Source organism: Vicugna pacos, chromosome 13 (assembly GCF_048564905.1).
Source record: "Vicugna pacos chromosome 13, VicPac4, whole genome shotgun sequence".
In the NCBI taxonomy this organism is placed as follows: Eukaryota; Metazoa; Chordata; class Mammalia; order Artiodactyla; family Camelidae; genus Vicugna; species Vicugna pacos.
In genome coordinates, this window is record NC_132999.1 from 55,106,980 (window position 1) to 55,122,391 (window position 15,412).

Genomic DNA, 15,412 nt, shown 5'->3' on the forward strand with positions numbered 1-15,412 from the left:
CTTATCCCTTGATCCATTTCCCTAGTCCCTGCTATAGGTATGCAGTGGGCTTCCGGAAGCTTCCCCAGAGTGAGCCTTAGCTCACTGTCAGCTTGGAGCCCTCCCCTACACTCAACCCAGCTTGGCTGAGATCCTGTCCTCTGCCTGGCTCTTTATGGCAGAACTGCCCCTGGGGCTGGATCTGGCTCCCCCTGCCCCAGGTCCCAGATGGGGTTCTCTTCCCAAGCAAACTCCTTTCTCTGCCTGGCATCACATCTCCCGCTCCCCCTGGGTCCCTTGGAAGTTCATGCCTGAGTCTTGGCTCTGAGCTTGAGCATGGCCTTGGTGGGGACTAGGGGTGGGGGGTGAAGGTCACTCTCCCCAGGCTTCAGCCATAGTCCCAGCTAACTTTCCTTTCCAGGCCTCCAACTTAGAAATAGATTAAGCAGCCTGACCTCCCAGATCCCAGAATAGGGAAGGTGGCCTTGTGTGGTCCGAGAAAAGTGCCCTTTTCACTCGTTGTTCCAATCCTGGATCTTCCAAAAAGACCCCCAGCTCCGCCCCAGCAGCTGCAATGAACATAAGCGCCTGCCAGGACCCCTGGGAGCTTGGGCAGAGCTTTCTCCAGGTGCTCACCTTTATCCCCCAGGCAGAGAAGGACACAGATCGTCCTTCTGTTTTCAAGATGGGGAGGCTGAAGTCAGCACGCCCACCTCCCCGCCTGCCAGGCCTGCCCTGGTGCACGCACCACCCTTCTCTACCCATTTCCACATGCTGCTTGTCACTTTAGAAGTAGTCCCAGCTCCCCTGGCTTCTGGCTGGGACCAAGAGCATCACTGCTCTCCTGTCCATATGTGTGTCTCCCTTGGAGATGGAACAGGGCTGCAGTGATAGATTGGACCAGTCTATCTTCCCTCCTTCTGGGAAGGAAAGGTAACTTCCCGAGGCTGGAGGGTTTCTTCTCATTAAGAATTTACCAAACCTGATGTGAAAGGAGATCCCAGTCTTCCGATGCACTATTAGAACCTTCTAGCTCCTCAGCTCCATCATGGACCTGCCCCTCCCTGGTCCTCTCTGGTCTGACCAGGTGACCACAAGGCAAGGAAGGGCAAGTAATGTTATCACATCTCACCACCTGGAAGGGCTGGGTTGTCGTGGCTGTCCCCAGCTCCCAAAGGGAGGGCTGGGTTTCACAAAGAGCTGTATTATGAAAGGTTCTCAGATCTGGGGAGAGAATGAAGCAGTCCGATAACAATGCCCAGCAGGAGGCTGGTCCTGGGACCACATCTTTTCCTTGTTCTCCTGAGATTTAATATACAGACTCAGATGTATTCTCAGTAGACCCTACAAGATGTACCTTTACAAATGGATGCTAAAAATGGAAGTTTCTCCTCCTTCCGGCATATTAGAATTCTGGGCAATGGGAAAAAGAGAAGTGGGCTTTGGTCAATTTACTCTGCAGGCAACAGTCTCCATGGGCACCTCCAACTTTAGCTGTTCTGCTTCTCTAGCTGTCTCTCCCTCTGGATGGCCCCCTGGGGCTCCCCTGGGCTCCTTCCTGGTCCTGCCAGAAACCCCTCCCTCAGTTTTCCCCACTTGTGTGTCCAGGGTGCTTCTGGGAACGTTGGAGGTTGGGGCTCAGCAGACACTGTTTCGGAAGAGGCACCAGCAGCTTATGGAGAGCTGGTCCAGATCCAGCAGGGTCAGCCTGAGGCGGCAACTGGCCCCTGGAACTTGACTGTGATAAGGCTGTGCCCTTGAACTTTGCTGGGGTCTTGGTACCTGCCTCGCCCACTCAGATTCAGATCTGAAGCAAGGTGGTGGCCATCCCTGCAGACAAGGGGTGCCCTTGGCCCCAGAACACCAGTCTCAAGTTCCATTTTCACACTGGGCTTCTGTAGCCCAATGAGGGCAAAGACTCGGCTAGGAATCCTAGCCAGTAAGCGGGACTCAAATTCCTGGACTGCTGGATCTCCCAGAAACACCCCATGGAGTGGTGAGCAGAGGGTGATTTTTGCCTCTAGTTTTGCAGAAGGAGCCCAGCAGAGGGGCTGCTAGACCCTGGTCTGGGGCACCTCAGGGCCGGGCAAGGTCAGGACGGTGGGCAGGAGGGTGCCCTGCGGGGAGGGGAAGCTCTGCGGCTCCTCGGGCACAAACCTGGGCGAGACGTAGTCGGCCAGGAAGCGGAGGGTGCGCTGGCGCCCCACACAGTAGATGAGGTCGTCCACCACGGCGCACTGGAAGGCGTCCGGGTATGGGGTCCGGTACGTGGCGCATTCGTACCAGAGGCGGGTGCTGGCGCTGCAGCGGTACACGCTGATGCCCAGGCTGCGGTTGAGGTCAAAGCGATAGAGAAAGCCCTTGACCGCCACCATCTCGGCCGTGCGGTCCTTGCCGCCCCCCGTGGGGCCGACGCGCCAGCGCTGCTCCTGGGCGGAGAAGCGGAGCAGCAGGTAGCGCAGCGAGCCGCCGGTGACGAAGATCTCTCCGCCACACGCCGTGGCTGTGTGCGCCAGGGCGAAGGTGTCGTTGGGGAGCGGCGGGGCAAAGGTCCAGCGGTCCAGGCGGGGCTCATAGCGCTCCACTGTGTTCAGACACTCGCCCCCGATGGCGTACAGGTGCCCGTCCAGGGCCACCAGCCGGCAGTGCGGCCGGGCCTGGTTCAGCGGGCACACCTCGCTCCAGATCCCCGTCAGCGGATTGTAGCAGAAGACGCGGCCGGAGGGCTGGCGCCGGGACCCCTGGCACCCGGACACCACAAAGAGATAATTGAAGAGGCTGCAGATGGCACCGCCCCGGGACACAGCCTCGGGGGGCAGGCGGGCCAGCGGGTGCCAGACATCCCGCTCACCGTCGTAGCAGCAGAGGCGGCTGCAGTCTTCCTGGGGGCACAGGTCGGCCACCACCAGGTGCTTGCGGCCCCGGAGCCGTCGCTGGAGAATCAGCTCCCTCTCTGCCCCGCTCAGGCACCCGTAGATGTTTGGGCTGCGCAGGACCTGGAGGTAGTTGTCACTCATCACCTTGTAGGCGGCCTCCTTCAGGGCCTCCAGGCTCTGCCTCTTGGCAAAAGTTAGCACCTCATAGCAATTGCCCAGATCCAGGTGGACATCTGGGGCTGAACCTGGGGTGAGCGGGAGGTGGAAGAAATTGGTCCCAGCCACAAACTGCACGTGGGGCTTCTCACTGCTTCCGGCTGAGCCGGACCCCAGAGAATCCCGGGATATGGGGCCGGTGGGCGGAGCACTCTGGTCTGGGCAGGAGGGAGCAGAGTCTCCAAAGCCATCGAGCTGCAGCTGAAGCTCTGGGTTGTCCACGATCTGAAGGAGACTCTCCTTCCTGCTGAAGCCTTGCACAGAGGGCAACAGCTCAGGCTGCGGGGAGGCAGCTGCCTCTGCCCCACCTACTCTGTCATCCACATGGCCTCCGGAGGCTGCCCCCTTTCCCAGGGGGTGTGGCACTGAAACAGGGCATGGAGTCTCAGCCAGGGCTGCCTTTCTGGGGGCCAGCCTACCCCTGGAGGTGGCCTGAGAGGTGGATTCAACATAGTAATCATACACCTTGCCCTTCAGCGGGGACCTGATCCCCTCCACCTTCTCCGGTATGAAATTCTCTACCACTCGAACCCGGGCCATGGACGAGAAGGTATAAGAGGCATCGGTGGCTCCCTCCTGCTGATGCAAGGCCAGGCCCATGTCTGAGGCAGCCTGGAGGGCCCCGGCCTCTTCCCTATGGACCCCTGTCACACGGGTAAAGACCCAGCTCTTACTCATGTCGCTCCCGTCTCCTGTGTGGGCTGCCCAGCGTTGGTGGGGGGATTCCTGCTCTCCGGCCCCTGGCTGCTTGGGGGGCCTGCTGTTCAGCCATGGAGTAGGCTCACTGCCCCCACTGTTGCCGTCCGCCGCCGTGAGGCTGATTGGGGAGCTTTTGGGTTCACTGCACAAATGGGGGTGATGGGTCAGTCTGGGCTTACCGCCAGAGGCTGTTCCGGCTTCCTGGCCACCGCGTGGAGGAGCTGTCAGGTGGGAGTCCAGGCGTGGCCCACCCTGCCCTCCGCCAGCACCTTTGTTCCCGGGCTGCCCAGTCTCCCCGGCTTCTGAGTCTTTGGAAGAGGCTCCCGTTGCCAGGACTCCGGAGCGCTCAGGATTCTCCCAGCTGCAGCTGGGCAATTCTCCAGTCCCCTCGCTTCCCCTCCTGCGTCTCAGGCCCCAGCGTGGCGCCCCAGAAACAGCCCCGTGGGTGGCAGGCTGCCCAGAGCCCTCTGCCTCCTGCTCGGCCTTGACCTTGGCGTTCCCGCCCCTCCGTGGGGCCTGGGTGGGCCTTGACTTGTACAGCCGGTAGGCCACGGTCACCAGGAGCAGGGCAGCGGCGGACAGCACCACCTTGCCAGTCAGCTGCATGTCCAGATGCCAGTCCTGGGTCTCCGCTCCTCCTCCTCTGGGGAGCATGTTCCCAAGCTGACCCAAGGCAGAGGAATGTCAAGAATCCGATTAATGATTGCCCAATAGGGACGGTTCCTGGTTCCTGCCGAGCTGAGCGGGAGGGGGGTCTGGGCTGACTCTGGCCGGCTGGCCAGCAGAAGAGTTGGAGCAAAGGTGACTTTGAGCTGGCAGAGGGTGGCCACGGGGGCCCGGGGCTCGCAGGTCTCAGGGTCTGGCCTCCTCGGATCCTTTGATACTTCCCCTGGGGAGCACAAGGCACCTGCCCTGGGGATCAAGCTTGTGATCAGCCCCCCGAGCCGGCAGCTCTGGGCGGGAGTTAGAAGTGTCTGGCAGGTACATGATGAGGAAGGAAGCTCTTGACCAAACAGTCACCCGATGCCAGGAAACACACGGGGCTGGTTATTATTTGTGTGTGTTCGGTGTTTCTCTTTTGCAAATGCGCTGGGCAGGGAGGGTTGGGTGTGGTGAGTTGTGGGGCAGGTGGCGCCGTGGCAGGTGTGGCATGAGATCCTCCTGGGTCTGTTTCCTTCCTGTTAAGGTCATGTGGTCCCCATGGTGGGGTTCAGAGTTAGCAGCAGGGGAGGCTGAGCTGGGGACTGCGGCCAAGCCACCTGACCAGGCTCTTGAACACCTCTGCCCTCCTTCCCTGCCCGACCAGTTGACCATGAGAACCAGCCTTCCTGCGAGGAGTTGGGGAAAACACATGGCATTAGTACCCAGATCGGGGACAGACTCGGGGCACATCTTCACCCTCCAAACCAGATAATCTCACACGGTGAGAGGCCTGGGGAGACTCACCCACCCCCTCAATCTCATCCATGCCCTGGATTCCGGAGCCAGTCCGTCTGGCTCTGCCACTTACCAGCTGTGTAACCTTAGGCAAGAAACTTCACCTCTCTGTGCCTCAGTTTCTTTGCTTGAAAAATGAGGTAACAGCATATGCACCTCCTAAGGTCATGGTGAGAACAAGATGGGCTAATGTGTGGGAAGGCCAGGGGGCGGAGCTCCACCTTGTGAAAGCTTAGTAAATGTCAGCCACTCTTCTTCCTCTCCTCTTTCTCTCTCTCTTCGTCAGTGTTATTGTCACTCACATCAATCATCATCAGTGGGACCTTCTGAACCCCAGGTGTAACTGTCCCTCCCCAGACTGAAGTCCTCTCGGAGTCACCAAAAGCCGGGGCAGGGGTCTCAACCTCGTGCTGCCTGTGGGGGCTGGACAGGTAAAGTCAACAAGCGAGGACCCACTGGCCGATGGCGCCAGGCAGGCGGACGCAGCACTGCTGGTCCCACTGTGTCTGAGATGCTGAGCGTCTAGGCGGTGATGCCACCACTCTTGGTTTCTAAATGTTGGCATCTAATTAAAAAGTGAGAATAAAAACCACTCTGGAGGAAACACATGTTTGGAGGAATCTGGCCTTGAAACCTTGACTTGAGAAAATCCTGACTCTTTCTGATGCTGTTCACACTCCTCCATGCTCCAGCCTCAGTTTACCTGATCTCTGCCTCGCATGCCTGGCTCTGGGCTGGGGCTCAGGCCACCTTCCCTTGTCTTTGCTGGTCCACATCCCTCCTGTCCTGCACGGTCAGGTCAAAGGCTTCTCCGTGCCTCTGTCCGTCCGGGATCATCTTTTCCTCCTTGTTCTCTTTCAGCCTCTGTCACGTGGGCCGCAGGTCAAAGTGCTCTCTGCTCTGCTGGATGCCGAGTCTCCAAGGAAGCTCAGTTTTGGGGCCTGAGCCTGTATGGGGCTGGGCAAAACTGGGACAAGAGCTGGCAGGATGGTACCTTTCCAGGGGGAGGAGGGGGCAGACAGTCCGGGTGAATCTCACCTGATGCTCACCCAAATGATCTCACCTAGGGGAAATACTGTTGTCACCCCCATTTTATGGCAGCTGCAAGGTTATGTCAGTTTGCCTATAAATGGGGACTTCTATCCCTCTTTCCAGACTCCAGACTTTTAACGACCTAAATTCATCCAGCAGCTATGACTTCTCCTGGAGCCAGGCCTGCTCAGCCTGTCCCACTGGTGACCGGCAGCAGGGTTTCCTCTCTTCCCACTATGGCTAAAATAGGGATGGACAATTATTGTTAGAAATGCAGATTTCCAAGCTCCACTCCCAGACTTTCTGATTCAGTAGGCTTGGGGTGGCTTCCAGGAAATCTCCACATTAATAATCATCTCAGGAGATTCCTGTGGGTTGAGGAATGAAAAGTAAGTCGGCTCTTCCACTTGTCTGCTGAGAATTCCTCTTCACCCCCGGGGTGGCGTCTGCTCCCTATACCATCCGGGTGAGAAGTGGGGAAAGGGAAGGAATCCTGGGTACTTTGCAAGAGTAAGACCATCTCATCTTCCCAATAATCCACAGAGGAGGCATTGTCATTGCCCTCATTTTACAGGTGAGGAAACCGAGGCTCGAAGGGGTGTACAGATGTCATGCAGGCTGTCATTGGCAGAGTCTTAATTTATAACCAGGTGTCTCCAACTACAAGGCCCATTTGTCTTCCTCTGGGAAGGAGAGGATGAGTTATAAAGAGAAGTAAAAGTGATTTGTCCAGTGGTGAAATTCGGGGACTGATGTGGGCCACCCCCACCCCACCCCCCGGGTCCAAGCTACCATTCCAGCAGTAAGGGCAGCTTATGGGACTCCCTTGGAGAGGGAGACTGTGGCGTGTCCCTCTGGTGGGTGTGACCTGGCATTGTCCTCTTAGACACCACTGAGTGAGTAGCTTCTCAGCCCCTTTGGTGGGCTCCTTCCCATCTGATAAAGACTTCATAGCATTTCTCATCGTCTGAAATCTCCTGATAGCTCCAGCTTAAACCCTTTGAGTCAGACAATCTCTCTTTTCATTGGCAACGATGCTCTTGGATGTTGGGTGTGGCCAAACCAGGTCCCTGGAGTGGCCAGGGGAAGGTGGGGAGGACCAGCAGGAGCAGAAGACACAGTCCCAGCCCCGGGGAAGGACTTATGTCCTGATCTGGAAGATGGCGCACACTCCTGAGATATGATCAAAGCACAGTGTATCTCAAAGAAAAAATTAACAAGGTGATGTGTCAACAGGTGCTTATTGACACAGTACAACCAGACTATTGGACAGCCAGGGAGGCTGGAGCAAGAGGCATCAGAGTAGAGGTCAGGGAAGATTCCAGAAAGAAGTGTTTAGGGGGTATAGCTCAGTGGTAGAGCATCTGACTGCAGAAAGAAGTGTTTAGTGTTGAGTATTGGTAAGAGAAGGAGGGGACATAGACTGAGTCACTGAGAGGACAAATATTCCTGAGACGTTCACCATGTACCAGGCCCTGTGCTGGGGTGCAGTGATGCAGGTTAGGGAGACACATGGCCCCTGCACCCGTGGAGACTGCTGATTCTGGAGGAAGAAGATTCTTAGCAACAAGGTGATGGAGCACGGCAGTGCTCACAGGTGAGGGTGTGGGTGGGAGAGGGAACAGGGGTCCCTGCTCCAGGCTAGGACAAGACGGTGGAGAGGGCACCAGATAGGCAGGAACAGGGAAGGCCAAGAAGAGGGAAGCAGCAGTCGGTGAGAAATTCAGGGGGATGGACGCGGGAGCCGTGACAATGCATGAAGACCTCCGGATTGGATCCTGGGGCTGGGTGCAGGCTGCGTGTGAGGGCGGAGGGTCGGACGGCACCGATACGAATCCTGGCTTGGCACTTCCTGCGACCTTCCCTTGTCGGAAGGTGAAAGTAGCACCCGTGGAACAGTGTGCGCAGAGGAGGCTTATTAAAGGAGGCTTCTCGCCGTCTGCCCTCCATTCCAGTCCTCAATGAACACAGCCACCTGGGACTGTTATAAAATGCAGGCTTTATTATTAGTCAGGTATGGTGAGGCCAACATATCAGGAGATGACTGCTATTGCGAAGGTAACTTGTTACTCACAGTTCCTTAGAGGAGTCACCACCCCGTGCCTCACAGGGCCACACAGGGAAGGACCAGGGCCACCAGGAGGCAGGAGGGGAGGGGGAAATGGGAACAAGAGCCTTTACTGTGGTTTTCCTAGGAAGGAATGGGCAGGGCAGTGTAAACAGGCTGAAGAATGGCTAGGTTTGAATAATTTCAGGGGACCCTGGGGCTGTCTTTGTCTCATACCTAGTCCTGGAGTGACTAGGGCAGGGGACCATCGGCCCTGGGGTATAAGAGCTTTGCGAGAGCCTGTAAAGCACGTGGCTGGGGAAAGGCTTGGGGTTGGTTCATTTGCATATGAGAGGAGCACTCTTAGACCAGTTGTTTGCCATCTCTAGGAACTAGGTAGCCCTGGGAGCTCACAGTCCGTGAGCTCAGGGGGCCCACATGCCAGAGCGTCAATAATACAGAAAATAAGAGGATATAGTTACTACAGGGAGTCAGAAGACCAGAAGCGGGAGAATGGGGACTTCGGGGCCTCTAAGAGGTGGCCGGCTCCCCACAGGGCAGTTGGGAGTGAGCTTCGGGCTCTACCCTGAGGTCTGATTCCATTGGCAGGTGAACATGCTGCTCCTGCCAGCTGACTTCAGACTCCATAAATTAACCCCCCCCCGAATCTGTTTGGAAAAAGTGAAATGAACAAATGAAGACAGGAGAGAAATTAAAAGATAATTGAAAGTCTGTACTGGGCTTCGGTGGATGTGTGTGCACGCTGCCAATCTGGTCCCAGTGCAAGCAGGATGAATTGAGAACTCTTCAGCTGGCTCAGGGGGTGGATGAAACAGTCAGAGACAAATGCGTGCCATGCAAATAAACAGGCCCATCTTCCAGTGATTAGCTTGGAATTCCATCGTGCTGGGGCCTCCTCTGGTCTGCTCAGCCTGAAGAGTCTGCGTGATCCAGGGTGGAGCCTGGCTCCAGGTGGGTGAGGCAGGGGAAGCCCTGAGTGGAGGGCCCAAGGCTGGGAGGAGGTGGGTGCGGGCATCTCGCGAAGTGTGTGTGCAAAGAGGTGGTGGAGATGTCAAAGAGGGAGATGGGGAGGTGTGTGACCTTTTACACACACATATATGCACATGCATATGCGTGCACACATGCATGTATATGAAGGCACATGTATGCACACACACACACACACACACACACACACACACACACACAAGAGAGAGACCATGGACCTTTTGAGTCCACAAGCTTTAGCAATAAATGGCTCCTACCCAATGGGGAGATGAAGTCCAAACTGTCTGTTTAGCTGGGACTAGAACACGGGGCATCGGACTGGGTCTAGGCATGGAGAAGAAGGTCAAGGATAAATTGCCACTTATTTGAAGGGTACTCACTATTGGTGGTGATGATGGCAGTTCTCTACACTCACCCAGGGGTCCTTCCTGGATAAATTCTCCTTGACATATGTAGGGTTTTATCACGCTCAGCCTCCCCGGGCTGCATCTCCACCTGGTGGGCACTGTGCATCCACATGGCTTGCTAAAATGTAGAACTATTTCCATTCTGGCTGGTGAATAGCCACTGCCCCAACCCTGCTGGCCTGGCTGCCGTCCCCCTAGCACCTCCTCTGTCCTCCCCACCATTTATGAACTAGAAGTCGATGCTTGGTAACCCCAGGTTCCTCCACGGCGACACCACTCAGCCAGAGCAGCACTATGCTTCACCAGGAGGTAAAACGTCAAATATCCGCGCCCACCCCTGGGCTCCCATTCTGCTCCATCTAGCTGATGCAGGCATAAGAGTTCCTGGGCCAAAAGGATGTCACCTCAATCGGGACTCAAAGGCGAAGCCAAACAGGGGCACTGGTGGAACTGCCTGTGGTGAATGCCACCTGCTGAGCCCAGAGTACTGAGCTCACCCCTTTCCGGGTGTCTCATCCGACTTTCCATTCACGTGACCTCAATAAATGGCTGTCATGTTTGCTATGGGCACAGCCCTTGCCCAGGCACTTCTGATCGTACCACCCAGTACAGTCGGCATTATCATCCCCATGTAATAGATGAGGGCACTGAGGCTCCTGGGAGGTGAGTTGATCACGCCCAGGGCCCCACAGCTTGTCAGTGGTACCCAGGTGGGGCTCACATCAGTCTCCTCTCTGACCCTGAAGCCTGCATCCACCCAGCCCATCCTGCTGCCTGCTGCCTGCTGCCAAACTTCACCTCCGCAGGAACCCAGGGTAAGACCCACGTGGCTCTCTGGGGGAACAGCACTGCTGTTCCTCTACCTTCTGAAGTGAGCAGAGGCCAAGGGTGAGTGAGGTCAGGATTTTGGAGAGAGCAAGGCACGCTGCAGCCACCAGAAAAGGGGTCTGGCCTGGAAAGGGGATTTCAAAGAGCTGGGAATGCCAAGGGCATGAAGAAATGTCCTACTTACAATTTCCACCGCACAGGCCATTAGGAAATGGAATAAAGGCATGTGAGTCATGCCTGTGAATTTGATGGGGAAATTGAATGTGAAACGATTCATGGGTGCTGTTTGAGATGGCAGATTGCATCCTGATTTTTCCCTCCTGGAGTGGAATGAATTGAAGCGAAGGGAGCACCCTGAGGTTTGAGGGTGTGGTATAACCCCCTGCCTGCATACAGGGACAGAGCTTCCACGGAGGGCTCGGAGCCAAGAGTGAAAGTCATAATAGTTGTAATAGCCGAGACTGACTGGGTTCCCACCCCGTGTCAGGCTCCGTGCTCAGCCAGGGCTGCAGGGACCGTCTTCTCGAATCTTCACACAGCCCTACAGGCCAGTTTAGACCCATTCCACAGTTGAGGAAACCGAGGCTGTTTCTTACTCAGGGTCAAGTCAGTTTTAACCCAAAGCTCTAGAGACCCTTGTTAGTACGCAGGATCTCAGGCACCACACTAGCTTCTGAGAACCAGAATCCTCCTGCGAACCAGATCCCTAGGTGAAGCGCTAAAAACATGCCCGTAATCCCAAGAACCAATTAACTGCGTGACCTTGAATACCTGCCCTGACTCAGAGAGAGATGACACCTTGGCCACTGGCCCCTTGACGTCTGAGCTCCCAAAACCACCTTAACGTACCTCACCATTGATTCTGATTGTGACAATCTCCTCGCCTTTGTTTTCTTCTCTCTCAAATAGGCGTGATGCCGTCCTCCTATGGGGCTATTGTCAAAAAACACAGTGGGAAGCCTGGGACAGCGCCTGGTGCAGGTGCCCAGCAGGCGCTGAGAAGTGTATGTAGAATGAATTGATGAATCCCACTAGAACCCATCGTTGTTAAGGGCTGGTGGTGTGTCTTTCCCCGGGCTAAGAGCAGTTTCTCATTATAGTGAATTTTCACAACCTCACCAAGCTGGCAAGGTTATCCCTGTTTTACAAGGAAGAAACCCAGAAAGGTTAAATTACTCACCTAAAGCCTCACAGCTAGGAAGGGGCCGCCCTGGGATTCAAGCCAGGCACCTATAGATCTGAAGGCAGGTCGTGTCGTCTCATGTCATTGCTCGAGTCTCCTCCTCCTGCAGTATTTCTCAGTCGCCAGTTCTGCGCGTCCTTCTGGGGGCAGCACGGTCCCTGGAGCTGGCTGTCCCTGGAGCCCCATCCTAGAAGCTCATCTCTACCCCTTGCTCTCCCCTGCCTTGTTCTGAGCGGCCACTTGCTGGCTCCAAGATGTCCTATGGCTCCCCATGGCCTCTCTTATCAAATCTAAATGCCTCATCCTTTTCTCTAAGGTCCCTTTGATGCCCCGGCCTCATTTGTCACTCTTCCCAAACATCCGTTCTGCTCCAGCCAAGCTCATCTGTTTACTGTCCCCTCATCCCTACTGTCGCATGGGCCATTTCTCTCACTCCTGGTGCTTTCTCCTACATCTCTGCTGTTCTGTTCACTTTTGCAAAATCCCAGACAAATCTGGGGCTTCTCTACAGGGACTCAAATCAGGGCAGTTGTTCTTGACTCATCCTGGGACCTACTGGAAGTTATAGACCATCGCTGGAAAAGTGCACATGCACATAATATTTCACATGCAAATTCTGGAAGTCCCCAGACTCTCGGAGTCCTGGTTAAGAACCCCTGAGCTTGGGGAAGTGCATGCTGAGCTTTTGGAAGGATGCGCCAAATTGGATTTTGGAGTAAGAAATAGGCCAGCCGAGGGTGTCATGTTTTGAATTGTGTGTTTTGCATTTACTCTGTGCAAAAACAAACAAACAAACAAACAAAAAACAAAAAACGGTTTTCTAGCCAGATAAGTTTAGAGAACACTGCTCTATGACCTCTGAGCTCAATTTCTTCACTTGTAAAATGGGGCCAATAAAACCTGCTTTTATGTAAGTTGTCATGGTGATTGGATGAGTTGCTTTGCAGTGCACTGTGGACCACCCTCTCTTTGGGCCCCTGCATCTTCTGCGTGTTCGAGAGACCACCAGGAGAGGGAGAAGCAGAGACCCTCTCCTGCCCAGCCCCAGTGGAGAGGGGCCCAAGGGGGCTGGGAGCCTGATGAGTGTGGCTGTGGCTCCCAGCTGCTCCCCTAAGACAGCAGGGAGGGGCTGTGGGAGAGAGCAAGGGCAGCCTTTGCTTGGAGAGCAGCTGTTGCCGCCCGGAGTCCTGATCTGACTCTTGCATCTCCTAGAGACTAGAGAGCTGGCTGCTGGCCCCAGAGAGGCAGGGCAGGTTTGCGTTCCACGGCCCCGAGTCTCTAAATGGAGCTAACTCAGCGCGGCCAGGGGCCTCACTGGCCCATTAGAGCTGCTCCAGCTGATTACAAACCAATACTCTGAAAAGAGACAGCCATCCAGGTGCAGAACGGGGAGAGATCGGCCCCGGCCAAGATGCAGAGAGCCAGAGGAGGGAGGGGAGGCTGCAGGGAGAGCAGTCAGGGATGCCAGGACTGGGGCAGTCCGAGGAGGGCAGCATCGGGGGGTAGAGGGGTGGAGGGGTGGGTGAGGGTGAGCCGCACCTAGCATCCACACAGCCTCCTCCCAGGCTGGTTCTGGGGATGGAGAAGCAAATGGAGAATGAGCAGCAGCTTCACTGGGCACCTACTGTGTGTCAGCCAGGGGGCTAGGAACCCCACATTCTTTGTCATTTAATCCTCATTGCTACACAGAGACAAGGCTGTGTGTTCAACCAAGTTCCCGTTCAGCTTCCGCTTCCTGGGCACCCAGTAAAACTACATTTCCCAGCCCTTCTCTGCAGTTTGATGGAGTTATGGTCTAGGAAGAGCCAGCAGAAGTGACCCGGGTGGCTTCCAGGTTAAGGCAGCGACGACGCAGTGTGCAGCCTCCTCCCCTCGCTCCCCCTGCCGGGGTGAGCTCAGAGGCCTCCCAGATGGACAATGTGAGGTCGTGACCATGAACTGATATCGAGTTAAGCCACTGAGATGTCAGGGTTTGCTGGTTGCAGGAGCCAGCGTCTATTTCCTGGGCTAATATGCAGTTCACTGTGAGAAGAGATTGCTTCCACTTTGCAGATGGGGAAACTGAGGTTCAGAGAGCCTCAAATTCACCCAGCTAGCAGGCTCAGCCTCAGACCCCCTGCCCCATTAGACCCACACCACCCTCTAGAAACTCAGGATCACAGCGGGCACATGTGGTGCTATGGAAACAAAGGGGAAGGAGTCAGGGATTTGGGGGAGAGGGGCTTCCCAGAGCCGAGTGGTGAAGGATTTGACAGGTGGACAAGGTGGGGAAAGGACAGTTGAAGCAGAGGCCCTTTTGGGTGCAAAATCCCTGGGGCTGGGGGCTATAATTAATAGATCTGTGTGCAGGGGTGGTTCTAAGCACTTGAAAATGTATGGGATGCCTACGTGGCCAGAATTAGTCTCCAACTGCTGGGAATGACAGGGAGACTAAATGAGTTCTAGGACTTACAGCAAGAAGGCTTGAGATAAGAACCAAGGAAGAAATTTCCTTGATTGGAACTGTTAAAAAACAAAATTTAACTGAGTGACCGAGAAGATCTAATTGGCCTTATTAAACGATTCATGAGTCAGGCAGCATCTCATCTGGCAAACAGATACTCTGAGGGGTTACACAACATGGCAGGTTTTTAGAGGAAAGTGGGGGACAAAGTAGGAAGTCGTCAGCAGGGGAAAAAACGTCAGAGTTCATTGGAGGAAAGTAAAAGTTAAGCTGAAGACGGCTTCTCATTGGCCGAGCTGTGGCGTTTTCCATTGGCTGGGCTTGTTGCTGGGCGAGAAGGAAGTCTTCCTTCCTCCTTCGTGGTTGTGCTTCCTTTCTGGGAGTGCCAGGTACATCTCTTCCTGTTGGGGCCAGTCACGGACATCTTTCTTTTGGAGTCAGTGACTGACGTTTCTCTGTTGGGATAATGGACGTCTTCCTGTTTGGGGTAATTGACTGAGTGGGAGAGCATGAGAGCTCCCTCTACAGGCCTTCCCGACTCTAACGTTGAGGTTTCCTTTTAATAACGTTCATAGAATATTTCAAAAATAATTCAAGGTGTGGGACTCCCCGCCATCAGCAGTCCCCAAGAACTGGGGAAAAATGAGAGAGGTGACAGTTCCAATTTGGAGACCGGAAAGCCTAAACTGTGTTTCCTTGTCCATGTCCTGCAGGTGGGACGCCATATTCTGTCCCCTCACTCCCCACCCCAGAGCGTGGTTCTTTTCTGAATTCCGAGTTCTAACTTCCCGAGTTTCGTAAAGACTGTGTCCCGGCTCTGTACGCTGGGCTCCACCGTGCAAGGTGGTGGGGCTGTTTGCCAAGCCGTTTTCTTTTACATCACTGTAGTCGGTCTTGGGTGAACCCTGCTTATTTTATTCCCCATCATTGGAGGTGTTGTGCTTCCATTCCTGTCACTGTCTGAGAGCCCCGGGGCTTGGGGCGGGGTGGGGACAGAAGAAGCACAAACCATTCAGGGTAGAACCTCGACTTTCAGTGTTTCTAGGCAGCAAGCTTGCTTTTAGCGATCGGAGCTTCTCAGAGCTGAAAAAGACCTTGAAGTGCCCACAGTCCCACCCTCTCGTTTTACAGGTCAGAGAGCAGAGACCGCACAAAAGGACACGATGCCCCCAAATCCATGTAAAGGGGAAGGGTCTGTCAGTGCCATTGTTTTAAGCACTGAAAGTTCGGCTCGAGGTCCCCCACACTCTGCAGCTG

The 15,412-nt window shown here is 55.2% G+C and overlaps 1 protein-coding gene across 1 annotated transcript; it reads right to left on the bottom strand.

Annotated features, from left to right (window-relative positions):
- Positions 1-1,985: 1,985 nt before the first annotated feature.
- On the bottom strand, positions 1,986-4,424 carry KLHDC7A (kelch domain containing 7A). Its single transcript, XM_031683719.2, has one exon. The coding sequence runs from the start codon at positions 4,422-4,424 to the stop codon at positions 2,034-2,036; it is 2,391 nt and encodes a 796-aa protein (XP_031539579.2). The 3' UTR covers positions 1,986-2,033.
- Positions 4,425-15,412: the final 10,988 nt, after the last annotated feature.